This window comes from Cynocephalus volans, chromosome 7, assembly GCF_027409185.1.
Source record: "Cynocephalus volans isolate mCynVol1 chromosome 7, mCynVol1.pri, whole genome shotgun sequence".
Taxonomy (NCBI): Eukaryota; Metazoa; Chordata; class Mammalia; order Dermoptera; family Cynocephalidae; genus Cynocephalus; species Cynocephalus volans.
The window spans coordinates 133,036,236-133,058,451 of NC_084466.1; the positions used below are offsets into that span (position 1 = coordinate 133,036,236).

General features: G+C 38.8%; 1 protein-coding gene across 3 annotated transcripts in view; it reads right to left on the reverse strand.

The window, feature by feature from the left end:
- Positions 1-22,216, reverse strand: part of ARMH3 (armadillo like helical domain containing 3) — a 175,630-nt gene that overhangs the window by 115,047 nt on the left and 38,367 nt on the right. For all 3 annotated transcript variants that reach the window (XM_063102456.1, XM_063102454.1, XM_063102455.1), the window contains 5 exons: positions 15,756-15,814; positions 14,144-14,209; positions 13,211-13,280; positions 11,831-11,891; positions 4,113-4,201 (listed from right to left, as the gene is read on the reverse strand). In XM_063102456.1, coding sequence (XP_062958526.1) covers positions 4,113-4,201; positions 11,831-11,891; positions 13,211-13,280; positions 14,144-14,209; positions 15,756-15,814 — 345 coding nt within the window. The remainder of the gene's footprint in view (positions 1-4,112; positions 4,202-11,830; positions 11,892-13,210; positions 13,281-14,143; positions 14,210-15,755; positions 15,815-22,216) is intronic.

Consider the following 22,216-nt stretch of genomic DNA (forward strand, 5'->3'; position numbering starts at 1 on the left):
ATGCCTCTTCTGCTTGCAGTGGAAGTAAAATAAGCTAACTCCACAAAGCTCTCTTCAAGTATTTCCCTCTCTAAGAACTACATGCTTCTCTTTAAACAGTATGCTCATTCTTTGGCTAATGGCTTAGAAACCATTTTCACTTGGTTTAAAGCAAGTTTCCATTTTCACTTGGTTAAAAGCAATCCATGCACTGTGGGTAAGGAAGAAAGAGACAAAGGAAAGAGAAATTACCTACTACTCCATTTCACATCAACAACTCAAATAAAATTAAGTTGGATGGCTGGCCCTGTCAAAGGTGTTAAAGTCAGCTCAACAGAAATATAACAACAAACATCCTACTGGGTTCTATTATTATTGTTGTTGTTGTTAGTTTGAGGCCCAAACACAGCACTGTGCTGCTTGATTCATCATAAATAGAAATTCTAGGGCTAGCCAGTTAGCTCAGCTGGTTAGAGCATGGTGCTGATAACACCAAGGTCCAGGAATCAATCCCAGTACTGCCCAGCTGCCAAAAAAAAAAAAAGAATTCTACATATTCATTCATCTGGTTATTAATTCAAATGTTTTCTGAGTCCCTATTAAAAGCCAAGTAGTTTGTCAGGGATAAAACAATGAGTAAAACACAGGTCCTATCCCCCAGGAACTTTTTCAAGAGAAATGATGGATATTTTAAAAAATCATTGTACAAACATATGCAAACACAGCAAAATAATGTGGTATGCTAAAATAGAGCTCCAAAGTGCTGTAGGAACACACAGAAAATAAGACATAGTGAACAAAATGATCTACAGCCTCAAGAAGTTCAGAGAGGAGACTGCTAAGTTGACATTCCCAGTAGGAATGGGACCAGTAAATAAAGAAAATATTTAACTAGATACTAAGATGTTCTTTGCAGAATTAATTGGGAGGCTATAGAACATAAGACAGGTGTTTTTCACATGGGATCACGGATGGGACTCCCTGAAATTACAAGCAAAATATACATGTGCAAAGGGACATTTTTCTGGACATGAAGACTATAGCTTTCATTCTATTCTCAAAGGTAAAGAACTGTTTCATTAGGATCTTTTCCCAAAACCCAGTTTTCTATCTCTGTCAGAGGAGAGTTTTAAGACCTAACCTTTTACTCAGACTAAAAGATCTAGGTAGCCTAAAGGTCAGAGCAGAGCTTTTAAACTTTCCATAATTTGATGAAAAACAGTGCTGAAAAAGAGGGCAATGAAGAGAGGTAGGACTTCTTCCTTTCCATATTCCAGTGAAAGTTTGCCTAAATATATTTTCCCACATACTCAGATACCATGGTGACAGGCATCATATAAATAGACAGGGGTGGCAGGGAGTAGGTCAGGGCTTTTATCTGTAAAACCAACAGTAGGAAAAATCTATCAGACAGAATTGAAGCCCCTACTAATACAGCTGGCTCCTTCTCATCCATAAGACCACACCTGGGAATTTGGGGACCTCTGTCTACCTCCCCGATAACAAAGAGCTACTGAAGTCAAACAGCACAGGAATAAAAATCAGCACTCCAAGTACAGTGATACTGAACACCTACATTCCAAACTACAAAAGGCATCTGGACCCTTGCTGATTGCTTCCTAGACACCCAAGGGCTTCTGTGTGTCCGATCTTAACATTGTGTACCTTATCAGTGTTATTTATAAATAAAATTCAATTACAGTTTGCAGGACATGTATGGGTATGCATATATACACATAAGTATATTTGCCATGATGAGTTTCACACAACTTCCTCAAATCCATAAATCTAAAAAGCAAAGAAAGAGCAAAAACTTGGGCATTCCAACATATGAGGAGTAGTGCCAGCCAAGGAGTGGGTGGATCTACCATAGCTACACTTGTATTCACTGAATGCAATATTATACATTATTATGGGCTCTGACTGCATCAAATGTAGCATCGTATTATGCGGCTTTCCTTAACACCTGCTGCTCTGTATCTTACTGAACACTCGACGTATAAACACATGGAGCCAGGGTTCCAGGAGGGTTCATCCAGTCTATACCGGAAAAGGAGCTAACCTCACTTGGCAGTACAAATCTCTATGCCTTAGGAACAAGCAGTTGTCCAGGCCTCACTAATGACACTCATATACATCTTCCCCTCAATGGGCCTCAAAACACCAACCAGTCAGTCCTGAGATAGTATATAATTACATTCCTGAATATGACAGGAAGTCCTCAAAGATATAAAGTCAACTAACGTAGGATAAAGAATGGTCGTCGTCTTCTTCACAACCGCCTAGCCAGAATGGCAAAATGCTAAGAGCCAGCAAAGATAAATATAGAAGACATTTTTTAATCTCTTTAAAAGAAAATTGCTTAAGTAAAAATGATAGCAATGAATTCTGGGGTATATGACATATATAAAAGTAAAATGTATGACAACACACAAAGGACAGGAGAGACAGTTCAAATGACAAAAGGGTCAATTCATCAAGAAGACAGAGGATATAAGATGGGCGGAAGGAGAGTAATGGGAACCCCCTGGCCTCAGCAGATAGGCCAGGATGAACAGTAGAAGGCAATGGAATAGGACAATGAGGAAGAGGACAACAGATAATGAGGAGGGGAGAAAAGACAGAGAGATCACAGGGGCCAGAGAAAGGATGGCTAAGAAAAGAAAGAAAATAGAATAAAAGAGAAAATAAAACCAGAAGGGAATCAGAAGAAGCATGCAAAAATAACTACTACTACAAATCATTTATAACTACAATGTACAACTTCATCCCAGTTACAGACATAAACCATTTGTAATTGTTTTAAGTCCTACAACTGTATCAACATCCAGAGATTTGCATCATTTTTGTGTATTCCCTTCAATCCTAAACCTTTAGAGCCAAATAATCATATAACTATCCATAGGTAACAACAATAGTCCTTCACATTAAAAAGAATTGTTACTTTAGTCATTTCAATATCTTTTGATCTCTCTTTAACTCTTCTGTTATTCCCTAAATCTCAAACTCTCACACAATCCTACTCTTCTCTCCAAATACCAAAATGTCACTATTGCCACTTATTCTCTTCCTCTCCTTCACCACCATACAGTAACTGCAAAGAACTTGCTAATCCATTAATTAAAGATCTCTACTTCCCATTATGGAGGACTAAATTTAGAAAGCCAAATCGGGTTGGGAGGAAACTATGTGTCACAACAAGTGAGATGAATTCCATAGAAGGGGGCTGGGTTACTGGCCTGTTTCTTATAAAGCCTCTGACACTAAAACACCCTCTTCTGCTGAGAACACAGAGAAGCTCTCCCATGGGTGGGGCAACCATTCATCACTGTAATCATCTAGAGAAGACTTTATTGTACCATCAGGTCAGAAAAGCCACAGGACCTATCAGCAAGCAACTGCCTCAGGGAACATGTCTCCTCTGCTTTCCTGAAACCTCCAATTTAGTCACACAAAAGAAAGGGGTGGCATGCCGGCATTAATTGTACCCTTAGAGAAGAGCCACTTCCCGCCTGCAGGGGTGGCAGTGACTTTAGTGGGCTACCATATGGATATAAAGATAAAAGTAAACATTGTAATTTGCTGTTTTGTCTCTGGCATAGGGGGAGTGGTACAATTGACACTGTCTGTAAACAGTAATAATGCCAGATGTAACACAGAGAACAGGATTCTCCCCATCTCTCCACCCCCGTCCCCACCCCCTCTCCCTATGACATTCCTCTTGAGATTACTCATCTTGAGGAAACACACAGAAGCCTCCCTATAGTCCATATGCTGCTACCAAATGGAACCAAGTGCGAATCAAAGTTTGTACTGACTCCTCCCAACTCAGTCTTACTCAAAGGAAGAAACATTGGAACCCAAGAAATATTCAATTGTTTCTATCAGCTGACAAAATATACAAGGAGGAAAAGGAACAGGAGAGAAAGGGTGGAATAGATATGTGATATGCCCAGGTCTGGATTAGAAAATAGCTGAAATGTCAAAAAATGACAAAAAGTATAAATGAAAATGGAAGCATCCTAAAGAAACTAAAATGTTTAAAAAAAAAAAAAAAAAATCTGTCTTGAGCCCAGGCCTAGGCACTCATAAAAGGTATAGAAAAAGAGGATGAATTCAAGAGAGAAAGTTACCTGACCAGAGCTCCCGCCAGGTGTAATGCAGGCGTACTCGACATTTCTTCTGGTAGCAAAGCAGTTTATGTACTACCTGAATGCAGCGTCTGTGACAGAAAGAGAAAAATGGGGGTGAGCCTGAGAATATAGTGCAAATCACCACAGATACCCTTTCTTTAGTGAGTGAGCCAGCCTTGTTAAGGCCACTAAAGATACTGGATATGACTATGTACGCATGCCAAAAAAAAAAAAAAAACAAGTCTACCTTCAGCTCTTCTGGTAGATAAATTTCACACACACACACACACACACACACACACACACACACACACACACACACAATAATCAATTAGGCACCACTGATACCTTTCCCTTGAGTATCTTTCCACGGAGGAAGGATGAATCAGTGGGCCAGAATTAGACTACTACATTCAAAGTGGCAGAGACAGGATGCAAAAACACAAAATTAAAGACCTCAAGTCCCTAGACCTATTTAAATTTGTTTTTTTATTTAAAGAAAATTTAAATTTAATTTATAATTAAAGTTCTAATTACATTAAGAGTTAAAATAAAAATTTAGTTCCTCAGTTGCACTAACCACATATCAAGTGCTCAACAGGCATATGTGGCTGCTGACTACCATACTGGACAGCACAGATGTAGAGAAGTTGTTTTTCTCTCTCTCTTTTTTTTTTTTAAGAGACAAGGTCTTGTTATGTTGCCCAGGATGGGATGCAATGGCTATTCACAGGCACAGTCCCACTATTGATTAGCACAGGAGTTTTGATCTGCTCCACTTCCGATCTGGGTCAGTTCGCCTCTACTTAGGCAACCTGATGGTCCCTGGCTCCAAGGAGGTCACTATACTGGTGTTGAACTTAGTGCGGGCACTGGATTGGCATTGCACACTACAGCCCAGAACTCCTGGGCTCAAGCAATCCTCTCCTGCCTCAGCCTCTCAAGTAGATGGGACTATAGGCGAGTGCCACCACTTGCACCGGTAGAACTTTTCTACCATCACAAAAGGTTCTATTGGACAGTGTAGTTTTATATCACTGGAATATTTGGGGTTATTCACATCCCAACAACATATTACATTTTTCAGTGTATATATTTCCAAATAAGCAGTTAGTAGGTTAAGGTTAAGAAGAGTGATATTTTTAAAAAGCATAAACCTAGCAAAAATTATTTTTTCATCTCTGAGGGGGGACTTTGAAAGGTGAAAAGCCACAGATGGAATTATAAAGGAAAATACTTATGAAATTTACTTCCTAAAAATACAAATATTTTGTTTGATTAAAAAAATTTATGATTAAAATTAAAAGGCATATGAGAAATTCCACTTACAGGAAATGACACAATAGGGTCACTACGCTTAATATCTAGAAACTTATACAAATGTATGATAAAAACAGTAACACTTCTAGAAAGAAAGACGGACAAAGGAAATGGTCAACAAATTCCCTCTCTTCCAAAAAAGGGAAAGAGAAAGTTAACATTTTTCTATAATGTTCAACTTCACTTAAAATAAGGCATATTAAAACAAAATTCTATTTGAATATAAAAATAATGTAGATTTAATGTTGACAAAGAAACAGCAATAATAATAAAGGAAAATTGGAAACAACTGTGGAAAGAATAAGACTGATTTGGTTAGAGCTCAATGTTATAACAGCAAGGTCAAGGGTTCAGATCCCCATACAGGCCAGCCACAAAAAAAAAAGAACAGCAGGAAAATAATTACACATTTGGTATAGATTGATATGGAATGTGTCCCCACAAAATTCATATGTTGAATTATAAATACAGTTTAATTCCTCTAGCTAGTACGTTTGGCTCTCACTCCACAGAGGACGGTTAGTTAGTAGTGTTCTTTCTGCTTTAAGTACTTAATTACTGTCATTTTAAAAATCAAGTTAATATCTCTTTTACTTCTGTCAAAGGGAGAAAAAATCCAAACAAAAACTAAAACCTTTGCTGTGGTGAGGATATAGAGAAATTGGAACCCTTAAATACTGCTGGTAGAAATGTAAATTGGTGCAACCACTTTGGAAAACAGTTTGGATGTTTCTCGAAATGTTAAACATAGAGTTACCACATAATCTTGCAATTCTATTATTAGGTATACACACAAGAAAAACAAAAGTATACATCCACGCAAAAACTTGTACACGAACGATCATAGAAGCCAAAAAGAATAAACAACCTAAATGTCTATCAACTGATGAATGAATATAAAATGATGTGGTAGATCTATACAATGAAATATTAATCAGCCATAAAAAGGAACAAAGTACTGATATATATACTACACATGGATGAACCCTGAAAACATTAGGCTAAATAAAAGAAGCCAGTCATAAAGGGCCACATATTATATGATTTCATTTATATAAAATGTTCAAAATAGGCAAATAAATAGGAGACAGAAGGTAGATTAGTGGCTGTCTAGGCCTGGAGGGAAAGGGACAAAGGGGGAGATATGAGGAGTAACTGCTAATTGGTATGGGATTTCTTTACAGAAGGTCAAAAATGTTATAAAATTAGATTGTGGTAATGGTTGCACAATCTTGTGAATGTACTAAAAATCACTGAATTATATACTTTAAATGGGTGAATTGTGCCTGATGTAAATTATATCTCAATAAAGCTGTTAAAAATAAACTTAAAAGCCTAGGTTTTCGAAATGATCAGGAAATGCAAGTTACAGTTCTCACAGCAATGTTAACAAATACATTCTATTGCTAGGTATGCTTGGATTCCTAATTAAACCATTAAATGTCCACTTTAATATTCAGTATGTATTACGTGGATAAATTGGTGCTCCTCATTTGAGAGCATGAGCTTTTTCCATTTCCTGTTTTCACTTTAAATTCACAAATTCAATGTTCAAATAACTAGGATCTCAGCCTTTGGAATCATTAGTGTTTGAAGGTCTCTAAATTGCCTAAAATGCAATGTCTTAACTAAATCCAGGTTCTAAGTCTCACTTTGTCACATCCTTGCTGCACTACAAGTATTTAAATTAGGATAGTTAAGAGAGGGCTTTGTCAGCCAGAAGCCCAGGGCTTAGACTGTACCGCTCTGGAGCTCCAGGCTCATCACACAAACCGGAAGGTTCAGAATAACTGGCAGAGCTATCTTTTCCTTTCATTAATTCAACAAATATTGACTGTATACCAATTAAACATTAGAGCCTAAGTCTTATTATAACTAAGTTTTAAAGTTCTAACAAAACTGAACCCATGTAACCTGCTAGTTTCAGGCAAAGGAAACAGGCTCTTCCTCTTGAAACTGTTCTGACATGAAAGGATGAGGCAGAGAAGTCAAAAACAGAAGACAAAAAATAATCAAGGCTAAAGGACAGAGCAAAAAGTCTCTTCCTTGATTTATGTAATTTTTCTAATACACCTCAATTGCAATTCAGCTGAACGGCAGCTTCAAGTAAGAAGATACTTCCAGAGGTGGGGTTGAGACTCTTTCAGGTTGGTTCTATGGATTTAATCTGAGGCAAAGAGTATCCTGAGACTCTATTAACTTCAGCAGAAAATGGTGGAGTGTCAATTTGAAAGTTCATGGAATTAAGCAAAAGTAGGGGTTGCTCATTTCTTGGGCCTCTTAGCAGAGGGGGAAAGAAGAATGCAGAAAGAATACTAAACTTTCTCTGTGAAGTGAGCCAAAGACACAGCTAGAGGAATTAAAGTGCCTAACAACATACCAAAGACAAAAATGAATTGAACTAATTTGTAAGTTAAAGTCCTGAAATTACTCTTCTCTGTAAGTTTTCAGAATACTCCCAATTACAGGCCTGCACTACTGCCTTATTAGTCTATTCTACTTGCCCCGTTATTCACATCTCTCTGTTCTCACCCCCTGTAGCTCTAAGTGGCCTTGCAGGAGTCCTCAGATAGGATTTAATGACAGCACTATGTCAACAGATCTCTCTTAAGACTTCAGTATCTTCAGCTGTGACATTAAAAATATTTTACAATCCATACAGAAAAATAAAGTAATATGTAAATCAATACATACATCCAAAATTTTAAAATAATTCCCTTTTATTCTCTAAATAACTAACATGTACCAAAACTGCTTACCAAGTGATATAAATTGCAGTGTGCTATGGATTAATTGAATTGTGTCCCCAAAGTTCATTATTAGAAGCTTAATTCCCACTGTAACTGTTGAGGGTGGGAAATCCTATTATGGTAATTGAAAGGTGAGGCCTTGAAGAGGTGATTAGATGTAGGACCATGCCATCCATAGTGAATGGATTAATAATGGTCAGGGCGTCGTTCTGAGGGCTTTAAAAGAAGAGTACAAGAGAGGTTTAGTCTCTCTCTGCTCTGCCATTTTCTGTCATGTGAGACTGCTGGGTCACTGCCGCCACCACCAAGACCCTCACCAGCTGTGTTCCCTGGACTTTGGATTTCCCAGCCTGCAAAACTGTAAGCAATAAATTTGATTTTCTTATAAATCACCCAGTTCCAGGTAATTTTGTTATAAGCAACAGAAACAAACTAATACACAGTGTAAATTACCCTAATAGTTCCCAAATCATCTGTTGATTTTTAGAAATTGTACTGTGATCTCCTGTTTAATGCAGCTGTCATTAGCTAAACAATGCCCTTGTTTGAGCTGTGATTTGCCTTAGCAATATACAAACTCTTGTATCAACTTCCCCATGAAACTGATAGTCATTGGGTCCCAGGTGCTAAAAGCTTTGTTGCAGCCAGAAAGGGTGGCTGAATGCTGCTCATACATGATGAATACACACTACATTCCTGGGTGCCAGCACCTCTCACATGACCTGGATTTGGACAGCCTACACTTTGGTGCCTGTTGACAATGCTCTGGAGCAGCAGAGAGATGCTATCCACATCTCCAGTCTCTCCTGCCACCACTCTCTGGTTCGCTCAAAGGTTATCCACATCCACTCTAGCACTTCTCCTAAGTTCTGCTCCTACCTCCACAGTCACCCAATAGGTGATATCACTAGCTTTGTTGGCTCAATAACTTAAACTATTTACCAAGCAGAATGAAAATCTGAACAACTGCTATGTTTTACTACTTCTTGGGGGTGGGGGGGGGTTTCTTATGCATGTAGTGATTTCCAATTTCAACACAAGATGGTTCCACTTTCTCCTGAAATCTTCTTGTAGGGCCCACTGAAGTCTATACCTTTCTTCTGGTGCCTAATCACAGGTTTGGGAAAATCTTACTTAAGAAGAGTCCAAGTTTTTCACATAACAGTAACTTAAAGGAGAGTTTACTTTCCCCAGAGACTGTCTCCCCTTACTCCCAAATCCTGTGGCGGCAGTTGCAATGGGATGGCAACACGAATCAAGGAGTACAGCCAGGAATGGAAATTAATTGGTTGGATTTTCCTACCTCATACTGCTCCAGACAAGACTTTTTTTTTCTTTCTTTCTTTTTCTATAGGCACCTTCCTCCATCATTACTTTACCTACAGCATTCATACACAGATGTGAAATTGTTTCATTTCTGACCCAGATTCTGGCTTTGTGTATTAAATCTTTCCATACTACATATTTCTTCATATTTTACCAGGAGGATTATACACTTATCTGAAATGGTAGAAATTCATTTTGCTTTCAATTTTTCATTCTGCTGCATGCTGCTGAAAAGTAGTACATAATGAGAAGTGAGAGCAGCAACCTGGCCTGATGCCCAGCTAGGAGCAGATAAGTTCACCCTAAACAGGACTTAACACTTCAAATATCAAAAACTGAAAAGAAAGTTGGAAGTGGCGGGGAAGGAAGATCTGGAAACATGCCCATGGGTAGTAATAAAGAAGGTGAATTCAGCCTGAGGGTGGGACCTTCTGCCCGGCCTCAGTCAACTTGATCCCTCATTGTCCTCTCCATCTTCCCTAACCTCAGGACATTCAATTAGGGAGCAGGTGGAAAAAGCACCTAAGAAAGCAAGGCAATACAAAAACTCTTAAGGATAAAGTTAGGAACTAGGGAGAGGAGGGGGTTAGAACACTTAATGTAGATCAGGTTCACTGGCTAGGAATGTGAGGGTTTAGGTGGACAGATATGTACCTGTAACTCTACACAATACTGAACACACAATCTTATCATGTCATCCCTACCTTCAACTGTCCCCCACCATCCACGTAATCTCAGGTAACCTTTATTCCTACTCTCTTACCCTTCTACCATGCACCCTTGACTCTAACCATCCAAAATTACTTTCTATGCTCCAATCATACTACTTTCAAGCCTTCAAGACCCTGAACATGCTGGTCCCCAACTGTTATGTCCCTACTCCCCCACATAGAAAACTCCCTAGTGTTTTTTCATGTCTCGGGTCAAATGCAACCTTTTCTGATATCGGCATAGTCACTCTACACAACTCCTCCCTTTGTCACTTATCACAGAAGTGGTTAGAAATATAACCTCTGGGGTCAGCGAGCCGAGAATTTGAATCTTGGTTACTATTTACTAGCTTTGCGACTTTGGTACCAGCCCCTAGGATGGTCCCCAACCATCCCCATCTCCTGGTATTCACACTCTTGTACAGTCCCTTCCCATACTGTATCAGGGTCGTCTGTGAGATCAATAGAAATGGTATGTCACTTGAGATTATTAGGTTATAAAAGATTATGGCTTCCACTTTGGGTTCTCACTCTCGTTCTCTTTCTCTCTTGGATAACTTGCTTTGGGGGAAGCCAGCTGCCATGTTGAGCAATCACATGGGAAAATCTATATGCTGAAGAAGTGAGGCCCACCAACAATCATTAAATGAGCTTGAAAGCAGATTCTCCAGCCCCAGCAGAACCTCAGATGCCTACAGCCCCAGCTAACACTTTGATTGTGGCCTTGTGAGAGCACCTATGCCAAAACTGTCCAGCTAAACTTCTAGATTCCTGAACCACAAAAACTGAGACGATAAACATTTGCTTTAAATCACTAGGTTTGGGGGTCGTTTCTTACACAGCAACAGATAACTAATACACCTGGGAAAGGACGATAACAGCCTAGGATTTACAGTATGAAAATTTGGGTTCAAGTCCAGGTAATGGTGCATACTAACAGAATAACCCTGGGAAAATTCACATGTTTTTAAGGAATAATATACATATTTGAAATCATATTACTGTGGCATAGCTATTCTTGGGTATTAAAGAAAAGAAGAATGCAGAAGTAGCAAAGGAGAGAGAAAACCTAAATGTTTACATTTTATTAAAATATGATGACTTTCAGTTGCCTCTAGTTGTTCTCATTGTAAAGAATTGTGATGGACAATCAGGTCTCTTCAGGAGGCAGGAATCCAGGCCAATTGGTGACATAATCCGCCTTGCTACCAGGGCTCTAGCGAGGCTATCAGAACAATATTGGCTAAGAATGACCAGAAACTCTCTCTCTGACCTCTTCCTACCTTGCAAGTACTACTGACTACACTTTGATGCTAAAACCTAGAGACAACAAAGTGGTCTGCTGCTATCACATATCTTTGGATTCCAACAGTCCCCTATGATCACTGCTTCAACGCATCAGCCCTGCTCTTCACACAGTGTGCCTGAAAGTGATCATGGAAGATATGTGCAGAATCCAAATGGTGGTTTGTACTTTTTCCCCCTTCTGAAAAGATGTACAAATCCAGGCCATAAAATTTTCATGACACTTTTCCACACACGAATCTGTTTTTCTTGAAGTATACATAGATCATAAATTTTCTATCACTCAAGTCTTTAAAATAGTACTTACACATAGAGATCCATAGGAAACTCCTTCATCATGTGTGTTACAATAAACTCTACCATCAGGTCTGAAAGGGGAAAGGAGAAAAATTAGATCAATTAGAATGAAATTCATTCCTCACCTTTGAGTTGGAAAAAAGTTTCCGAGTACACTTTGCACTTAAGCCAAATGGCATCAACTAACGCCATCTGTATTCAGGTACACTTAAAATTTATTTCATATAAGGCACTTTTTGTAACACTGTTCACCACCTGCCACTTGTAAAGTAACAAGGATATTAGCTCAGTCTCCTAATTGCAGAAAGATACATTGACCTGCCAATAAATTCAGATACAAGGGAAATTTCATTGTACTGATATTTCATACCATAGCTCTAATGCAAAATGCCAGAGGGAAACCATATTCTGAGATTACAGCAATGAGGCAAACAGAAGAAATTATGGACCACATACTGTAACCAGAGACTCAGCTCTAAAGCTACATCAGTCTCTCTCATCTCACTATCATGCTCAGTTTGACAGATATTGACTGAAAAGGTCTGTAGGGCTTTGGGTCAATAGAAGATTATTCTATAGTCTTAATTACCGTTTCTAAAATCAAGTAGATTTAGGCCGGCCCGTGGCTCACTCGGGAAAGTGTGGTGCTGATAACACCAAGGCCACGGGTTCAGATCCTATATAGGGATGGCCGGTTAGCTCACTGGGTGAGCGTGGTGCTGACAACACCAAGCCAAGGGTTAAGATCCCCTTACTGGTCATCTTTTTAAATAAATAAATAAAATCAAGTAGATTTAGGAACTAGGGCTGAATATCCAAGTGAAATGGGATTAAGAGTTCAGCTAATTCCCCTAAGGAAAATGCAGAATTCTGGGCAGACAAAATTACCCAAGATATAGCCCCGTACTTAACAGTTCTGTCAGCCTCATCTCAGCTTAATTTACTCAGTAGAAGTTTTATGTGTCTGAACCTTCAACTTCAAGCCTCCTGGCCAGCTGATACCTCAATTTGGACTAAGAAAGGGAGGGAAGAATTTGAAATCTTGATCAGAAATAAGATATTTTATAAATTTAAATCATGTACCAAATTTAAACATAATCATTTGTCTCTCTGGAGAGATTTTTTCTTTGAATAACAGTACACTTTTATTGAGCACTGTATTCACTGAGGTTGCTTTACCAAACACAATCATAACACCTGGTTTCTTGGGCCAGGGAAGAAACATAACTAGTTACGGGATTATTTGTTTCCTTGTAAAAAAGAAAAAGAAAAAAAAAACGTAACTAGTAACTTCTCTAAGAAGCACATCAAGCAGGATCTATTCCTTATCTTAATCACAAAAACTTATCACTAGCTCAGAAAACTGCCAATTTTGATGATACTCACTCACCCAGTACTGCACATACTAAAGGACGGCAGGGAAGGTTCTTGTCTGCTGCTTTCTTCCTGTGTCTCATAGGCTTCACACACACACACACATACACACACACACACAAAGAAAGGAAATTAGTAGACACCTGACCTGATATCCAATGTCTCATCGTCATGTTTCTCATGCAAATAAAATCACTACTACAGAGATGCTACTTTTTCTTTCTCTTTTTCTAGTGGTAGGGGTGCAGTGGGGTGGGGCAGGGAGGACTTGTATATGCTTCTCAGTTATCAATGCAGGCCTATGACAAAAACACAATCCACAGCAAGACAACAGCCCCAAAGGGCACTGGAGCATCCTACAAAGGGGAAAGCTGTTGTTTTTACTTTGATTTTATCTATACAAGTGACATTATAAACAACAAAGAGGTACACTGGTATTTTCCTTTGATAATAAAATAATAATTAAAAAAGGATGAGAAGATAGCAGAGGCAGCAACAATAGCAGTTACAAAAAACAAAAGTAAGTTTCAAATCTAAACCTCAATGTGATATTTTTTAACCTCTCAAGAAATTCCCTGATCCTCCATATTCTATTTACCCCACCTCTCAAATGAATAAATCAAAGAAGTATTTAGTCTTAACCAATCAAAGATCATACTACATTTTAAAAACAAAAGGCTTGGCCCCTCTCCTTGTTACAATCTGTTACTGATACATTCCCATACTGCTGCCATGGGTATATGGTTGTGTATCTTTCTACCCTCTCTTAAGAGCCACAATACAAAAAACCTCCTAACAATAGGCATAACTCTGTTGAACAGCAGTCATGCAAGAGCCCTTTGGCACAACTTTCCACCCACATTTGTTCTAGTAGAATCAATTTCATCCCAACCCTGCCAACACACAAAAACTTCCTCTAAGGAAAAAAAGTAGCAAAAGTCACACCTACCATTCTGTGTAAGTTTACTCGAAAATTCATGTTGTCATCATGCAAAAATGCATTGGCATACTGATCCTAATAAAAACACAATGAAATAGAAAGGAGTGAGAGCTATACTTAAGAAACTCAGTTTGCATCACAATTCCCACAAATCCCTACACTGTAAGAACTACTGTCAAGGATCAGTTGGAAAGCTAATGGGATGAGCCTACAGACTTTATGTCAAACCCTATAAAGCCATGAGGTTTTACTTGGGTATAATTTCCCAGTGTGTCTCTAACTGGTCAAAAATCTCTAAGCAAATTAAATACAACAAAAATTAAGATAAAGGGACTTGAGGCAAGTGCTGAGAGGAATCTGTTTTGCTATTCCCTCTTCCTTCCCATCTGCCCAAGGAGCTGGCTCTGTTTGTGACAGCTTGTAGGTTTTCATAGGGGCTGCAGGATGCATGTGCAGGCTCCACATGAGGCTTTAGGAGTAAGAAGAAAGGTCTGTGCTCTGCTGGGAATGGGCTCAGCACAGCAGGTGAAAACTGCTACACAGGCAGCATGAAGCAGGCAAGACTCATCTCTGGCTTTGCTGAATACTGATGGAAAAATCAATAACCTCTCACCATGGGTTGGTAATAAACATCCCTTGTCCCTTTCCCAACACCTTTTCTGAAGATCTCACATGCCTACAGAGTCCAATTACTAGGAACTATTACAATTTGTGAAAATCACCTCCTTTAAAGGTTTTCTTAGATTTCTGAAAAGCAATTACACCAGGCCCACTGCCAATAAGCAGCTCTTCTATAACAGCTACCTTTAACCTTGTGAAAATGAGGTCATCTTTCCACAGAGAACATAAAAAGGGAAAGACTGTGAGGGATCTCTGCTCCATGTGGACCACCTTTACTATTTTTCTTGAGAGAGAGAGAACAGAGTAAGAAATAGTAAAGGGGGAGGTTGAAGCTATAAATTTCGCTCTAAACTCACTCAAGTTCTGCCATATCTGTGTGTCACCAAGATCCATGATGAATTCGAACCTAATTAGCCCAACAAAAAGTATCTTCTTATAAAGCCAAAGTACCTCTTTTTCCTCCTCGGCTCTTGTTTTTCACCAAAACTGCAATCAGCCCAACCTCGCTGAGTTTCCAATTCCCCTCTCTGGCTTTTCTCTCCACCGCTCTCTACCCATGGGAAACCTGAGCTCCTTTTTTATTTTGCTAAATGCAAAAGACTCAACACAAGCAGCTTCACAGGGGCAGGATTATTTTTTCTAAAGAGGTGTAAGTCTCTTATCTAAAATTCTTAATAACCAGAATCTTCCAGTTCCCAATTATTACAGTTATTATATCACAATTCAATACTAACTCACCTAGTAAATGCTAAATGAGCCTCTACTATATGCCAGACACTGAGAATACACTGGTGAAGGAGACAAAGTCACTGTTGTCAGAGCTTAAATTCTAGTGGGAGGAGAAAGACAATACAAAGAGATTTTCTCTCCCAAGCTCGAGGGCCCTGAAAGTCATGAGAAAGGAAATGGAAGGGGCTGGGAGGGTGGGGGTGGGGGAAACACAGGAAAAGACAGCACTTTGTAAGAGACTGACTAATACCAGAAGGCTGATGAGACCTACCTCTGCAATACATGTAAGGATAATCAGACAGAGTTTGCCACTGTGAAGCCTGTGTTCATCTGTAAAGAAAAAATAGACCCTTCTCTGTAAATCATCCAGACCACGTTTCAATAAACAAAGGTGTATATCATAAAAAGAGGGCTGGCCAGTTAGCTCAACTGGTTACAGCACGGTGTTATAACACCAAAGTCAATGGTTCGTTCTTTTTGTTGTTGCTGTTTACTTTTGTTTTGTTTTGGTTTGGGGATTTTTTTTTCGAGGGTTCATTCTTGCTTCTATCCTAGGGAAAAGAATTCCCCAGGGAAGATTTTTTTTTCTTAAATATCCTGGTAGTCTATGAAATAGCTAACCACCTTCCTGAGAGCCATGTAACTTTTAACAGTTCCTACTGTCGTGGTCCATATTAGGACCATGCCCTTTGCTTCCAAACCAGCACTTTGCTTCTGAATAGTCAAGTCCATTCCCTTTCCTACCCCCTCATCCACCAGCTATAAACACTACCATCTATACCCACATACCACAAAATCTAGAAAAGTTGCATGATTGTTCATAGCAAACTGGCAATGAAATCAGAGAAATTAACTGGAGTCCAAGGTCCAGCCCACACTTCTCCTTGGACTGTGCACATTATTTATCACCTGGAAAGCTGTGAACTCTTAATCATTTTTCTTTCTGCCAAAATTATTCACTGAACAAATATTTACTTAGAACCTACTATATATGTCAGGCACTGTGCTAGGCACAAAAGATGTAGCACTAAACTAACAGACAAAGGTTCCCGTTCTTCCAGGACTCACATTCTAGTTGTTAACAAAGAAGGCAGCACAGGAAAGGTGCAGCTGTGTGCTAGCATTCCTAAATAACCACATTGGCATGCTGTTGGCACCAAACGACTTAACACCCTAAACCTGAAATCTCTTCCCTGTTGTTCTTTTCATAGGTAGTATTCTTTACAAATTGGTTTTCTTGGATCAAAATTGTCTGGCTATCTGGGGGATAAGAAGTAGGAAGAAACTTACTTACCAGAGAGAGATGAATTTTAAAATTTGGTATTGGGCATTCTTAAGTCTTGTTAATGCACACCTTCCAAACCCAACACTCCCCATCCTGACTAGCATGTCAAATGTTTTTGCATAACCAAGGACAGAAGAGAGGGACAAATGAGTACAAAACTATGCTATCTACCCTAAGTGAATCATCGTGCAGTATATGTACTGAAACAACATACTGCACCCCACAAATATGTAAAAATAAATGTAGAAAGAAATAAAGAAAATATCCTTAAAAAAAAAAAAAAAAAGGACAGAAGAGAGCTCTGAGTTCAAGGCTCTTGGGGGTGGTATAAACTCTCCTGGTTGACCCAGTTAGGATGGCTAAAATCCAAAAGACTCTGAACGATAAATGCTGGCGAGGTTGCAGAGAAAAAGGAACTCTCATACATTGTTGGTGGGACTGCAAAATGGTGCAGCCTCTATGGAAAATGGTATGGAGGTTCCTCAAACAATTGCAGATAGATCTACCATATGACCAAGCTATCCCACTGCTGGGTATATACCCAGAGGAATGGAAATCATCAAGTCGAAGGTATCGTGTTCCCCAATGTTCATCGCAGCACTCTTTACAATAGCCAAGAGTTGGAACCAGCCCAAATGTCCATCATCAGATGAGTGGATACGGAAAATGTGGTACATCTACACAATGGAATACTACTCAGCTATAAAAACGAATGAAATACTGCCATTTGCAACAACATGGATGGACCTTGAGAGAATTATATTAAGTGAAACAAGTCAGGCACAGAAAGAGAAATACCACATGTTCTCACTTATTGGTGGGAGCTAAAAATTAATATATAATTCACACACACACACACACACACACAAAAAAACCGGGGGGGAGGAAGAAGATATAACAACCACAATTACTTGAAGTTGATACGACAAGCAAACAGAAAGGACATTGTTGGGGGGGAGGGGGGAGGGAGGAGGGAGGGAGGTTTTGGTGATGGGGAACAATAATCAGCCACAATGTATATCGACATAATAAAATTTAAAAAAAAAAAAAAAAACTCTCCTGGTTGAGCCAACGCTTGGCCCTGGGAGACCCTTAGCTTGGGTTCAGACAGAACCAAAGGAGAAAAAAACACCACCATCACCAAACAAACCCAATATGATCTTGATTTAAGTAATGTTCACCTAGTCTTTTCAAACAACATTATTGGAAAAAATATACAAGTCACGCATGACAAGTACCATTTACATATCACCTTGCATTTTGTCTACATGGTTCACTTTCTGAAGTGATTAAAATGTTAATATCTCACTTTAAAAAATATATAAATAAATAAAAATTTAAAAGGTAGAAACCTCAGTAGCAGGGCTCTAAGCCAAAACACAAATGACCAAGAAATAACTACTCCATCACTGCCACTTACCAGAACCATCGATGTTTACTTTCAAGGAACTTTGCGAGGGAATGAAATGGAGGTAAGGAGGAAATCATGCCAGCATATCCAAAACAGACAAATGGCTCACAATTTTCAAGTTAGCTTTTACAGGACCCAGATTGAAGCCCATTCTAGAGAAAAGACCTCTTAACAGATTATAGCACTGCAGAAGTTAGCTAATAGTACTCACCCTGACATTAACCTATTTCTTCCTCAAAGATAGAATCTATCAATCAAAACCTGACGATTAGAAGGCATAATGAGGGTTGTAGTCCAGTAATACATTCACCTCTCCTTAGAGACAGGCAGTGCAAAAAGAGTAATGATGATAATCCCTATCTGACACTCCCTGCAGCTTACATCAGAGCCCCTAGGCAGCCAGAAGAGCAATGGCTTTGTCCATGCAAAACTAGATTCATAAGATTTTCTACCTACCCTGGGCCACAGAGTTTCTCTGGCACTATCCTCCCTTTCCCCAAAAGCTGATAAGCAACTCCCACAGAAAAGCCTGCAGCTATTTCTCCACTTAAAAAAAGAAGTTTCTGAATACAAAAAGTAAGGCATATTTCATTATAGGCAGTTTTTTTTTAATTTTATTTTCTAAAAAAGATGACCAGTAAGGGGATCTCAACCCTTGGCTTGGTGTTGTCAGCACCACGCTCAGCCAGTGAGCCAACTGGCCGTCCCTATATAGGATCCAAACCCACGGCCTTGGTGTTATCAGCACCGCACTCTCCCGAGTGAGCCACGGGCTGGCCCATAGGCAGTTTTTTAAACTCATAAAAGCACCCAGATACACACACACAAAAAAATACAATAAAAAAACAACTTTAATCATATCACCCAGATGTCCTAACTGTTAAGACTTTGGTGAATCAACTTTAAGTCCGTGTGTAGATATACTTTTTTTTTTTTTTTGCCTAACATCTATTTTAAAGGTGGGCAAATGCCCCTTATGGTGACAACACCAAAGTCAGAAAAACCCCAGGAAAAAAGGCTTTAAAAGTAGAGCCAAATCAAGGGAATGATAAACATAAAGTTCTGGAGAATGAAGAGGAGAGGAGTGATTGGAGAGGGGACACACAAGTAGCTTCAACAAGATTAATAATGTTCTACTCTTTTAAGTTGGGTGGTAGGTTCACATATGTTCACTTTATTATTACACTTTATAACTTATGCTACTTATTATACTTATAAACTTTATAACTTAATATTCATGACTATTAAATGTATCTTTTTATATCCATATCTATTAAAAGCATCTTTTTATGAGTATCAAATGACATATATATACATAATAAGAAAAAGATAATATTGTGGGAGGAAAAGTAGAGCCAAGAAAAAGTCACTTCTATTGTTCCTAAAAACATAATGAGATCCCATTACCCAGGGCATGCACCAGGTCAGGGACTCAGACAGGAAGCGAGCTGGGCAATGAAGCCACATAGGAGCAATTTTTGAAATTAACTCTTCATCATACCCAACCTTGCCCTTTGCCACATTCAAGCTGCCTGTTGGCAAAGACCTAACCCAGCCTGAGTTTAGAGATTCTGCCTGAGACCATCCATTCTGCAATTAATCAGCCCTTAATTTTGCCTTCCATTTTATGGATGGCAAAGTGACCAGGACAAAGAGGTTTATATAATCAATAAAGCTAAAAATGAATTCCAAGGACCTCAATTCAATGTGTTATACCAAGCAAAGCTAAAAGTTCATTTTCTAGGTCACATCTGCACAGTTTCTCTCTTTTGTGGTTGCTGCAATATTTCTAGAGAAAGGAAAAGGTTACCCATTTCCATAAAGAAGCAATGGCCTCAGGAAACTCTGATACATAAGAGTATTGTTATCCTTGCCTGCCAGATCTCTCACTCACGAAGTCTCAGAGATTCAGCCATCTCTGCACAGCTCCCAATAGAATGTTCTATATTAGGATTTTGTGACATGGACTATTTGCATCTATCTCATCCTGTATATATCTCTCTCTCTTGAAAAAACCCACTTACAAGGCACAAGGGAAGAAAAAAGCCTAAGTTTGCAAGGCAGAAATTTCCAAGAGCTAACGCAATATGTCTGAGGGCAACATGGCTTAGACTGCCCACCCAGGCTCCCTTTAGTTCTGGCAATTCTTCATTTCCCATATTTATCTTTTGCCTCTCCTATCTCTGTCTACCAATGTTTTCTTCTCACTCAAAAGCCCCCAAATCCTGGTCTCCCCCGCCTATACAACTTTTGCCTTTCAACTCCATTCCGGAATTCCTAAAATCCTTATACCAGAAAACTGATCAACTCGCTTTGCAAATTAGAGTCTTCTAAAGTACATTTAATGCTAAGGGAATCTTAAACCACCTCATAAGGCATTTCCTCACAGAAATAAGGTGGCAAAAACAATAGTATTTTAGCAATTTTACTTCTACAGTGGAATTGTTTTTTTTGTTAAGCTGGAAATCTGAAGTTTGTCCATGGACCATAATTTAAAAACTCAAACTTTGGGGCCGGCCTGTGGCTCACTCGGGAGAGTGCGGTGCTGATAACACCAAGGCCCCGGGTTCGGATCCCATATAGGGATGGCCGGTTCGCTCACTGGCTGAGCGTGGTGCTGACAACACCAAGTCAAGGGTTAAGATCCCCTTACCGTCATCTTTAAAAATAAATAAATAAATAAATAAATAAATAAATAAATAAATAAATAAATAAAAAATAAAAACTCAAACTTCAACTACTGAACAGTTAGCTCCTCAAAGAGGATTTAAAGATTCTTATAAGGAAGGCTTTTGAAAGCAGAATATACGCCAAGTTGCTGAGTGATTAACTCTGGAAAACTTAATTACAAAGGACTTCTACTTTTAAGTTAACCAATACTAGAATGTTTTAATTTTTTTTTTTTTTTTTTTTTTTAAAGATGACCGGTAAGGGGATCTTAACCCTTGACTTGGTGTTGTCAGCACCACGCTCAGCCAGTGAGCGAACCGGCCATCCGTATACGGGATCCGAACCCGGGGCCTTGGTGTTATCAGCACCGCACTCTCCCGAGTGAGCCACGGGCCGGCCCCTAGAATGTTTTAATTTTTAATAAGCAACATTTTAATTACTTTTGTAATTAGAAAAAAAAAAATCCTTCTAAATGGTAGAAGCCCACTGGATCAACCTGTAAGTACCAAATAAAATGCTAATAAAAATGTTCATCAAAATCGTAGGTGTGTATGACTGGCCGGTTACCTCAGTTGGTTAGAGCAGTGCTGATAACACCAAGGTTCAGGGTTCGATCCCTGTACTGGCCAGTCACCAAAAATAAATAAATAAATAAAATGGTAGGTGTGGTTAAAAGCATCAATTATAAAAAGCATTTTTGGGACAACCGAGGAAATCTAAATATGGACTAAATATTACATGATATTAGGGAATTGTTGATTTTCTTAGATATAATAATGTAGGAAAATGTCTTTAATTTTAGGAGATACTTGCCAAAGTACTTAGGTGTGAGGTAGAGTGATGTCTGCAATCACCTTTAAAATGATTCAGCCAAGATAACAACTACAACACACAGAAAAAAATTTAAAGGCAAACCAAATATGGCAAAATGTTAATGGGTATATGGATGATCACTGTATGACCATTTCAACTTCCATTTATTGGAATTTTTTCATTAAAAAAATTGGAGGAAAAATGCTAACTCATTATCACCATGAAATAAAAGGTTTATTTCCAGGGAATCCTCAAACTAGGATATATTCCACTTATGTGAGGTACCTAGAGCAGTCAAATTCATAGAGACAGAAAGTAGAATGGTGAGTGGTTGCCAAGGAGGGAGAATGAGGTGTTAGTGTTTAATGGCTACAGAGTATCAGTTTTGCAAGATGAAAAGAGTTTTCATCTTGGTAGTGATTGTTACACAAGAATGTGAATGTACTTAATGCCAGTGAACTGTACATTTAAAATGGTTTTTAAAAAGGCTGGCCTGTTAGCTCAGTTGGTTAGAGTACAGTGTTATAAAACAAGGTCAAGAGTTCAGATCCCC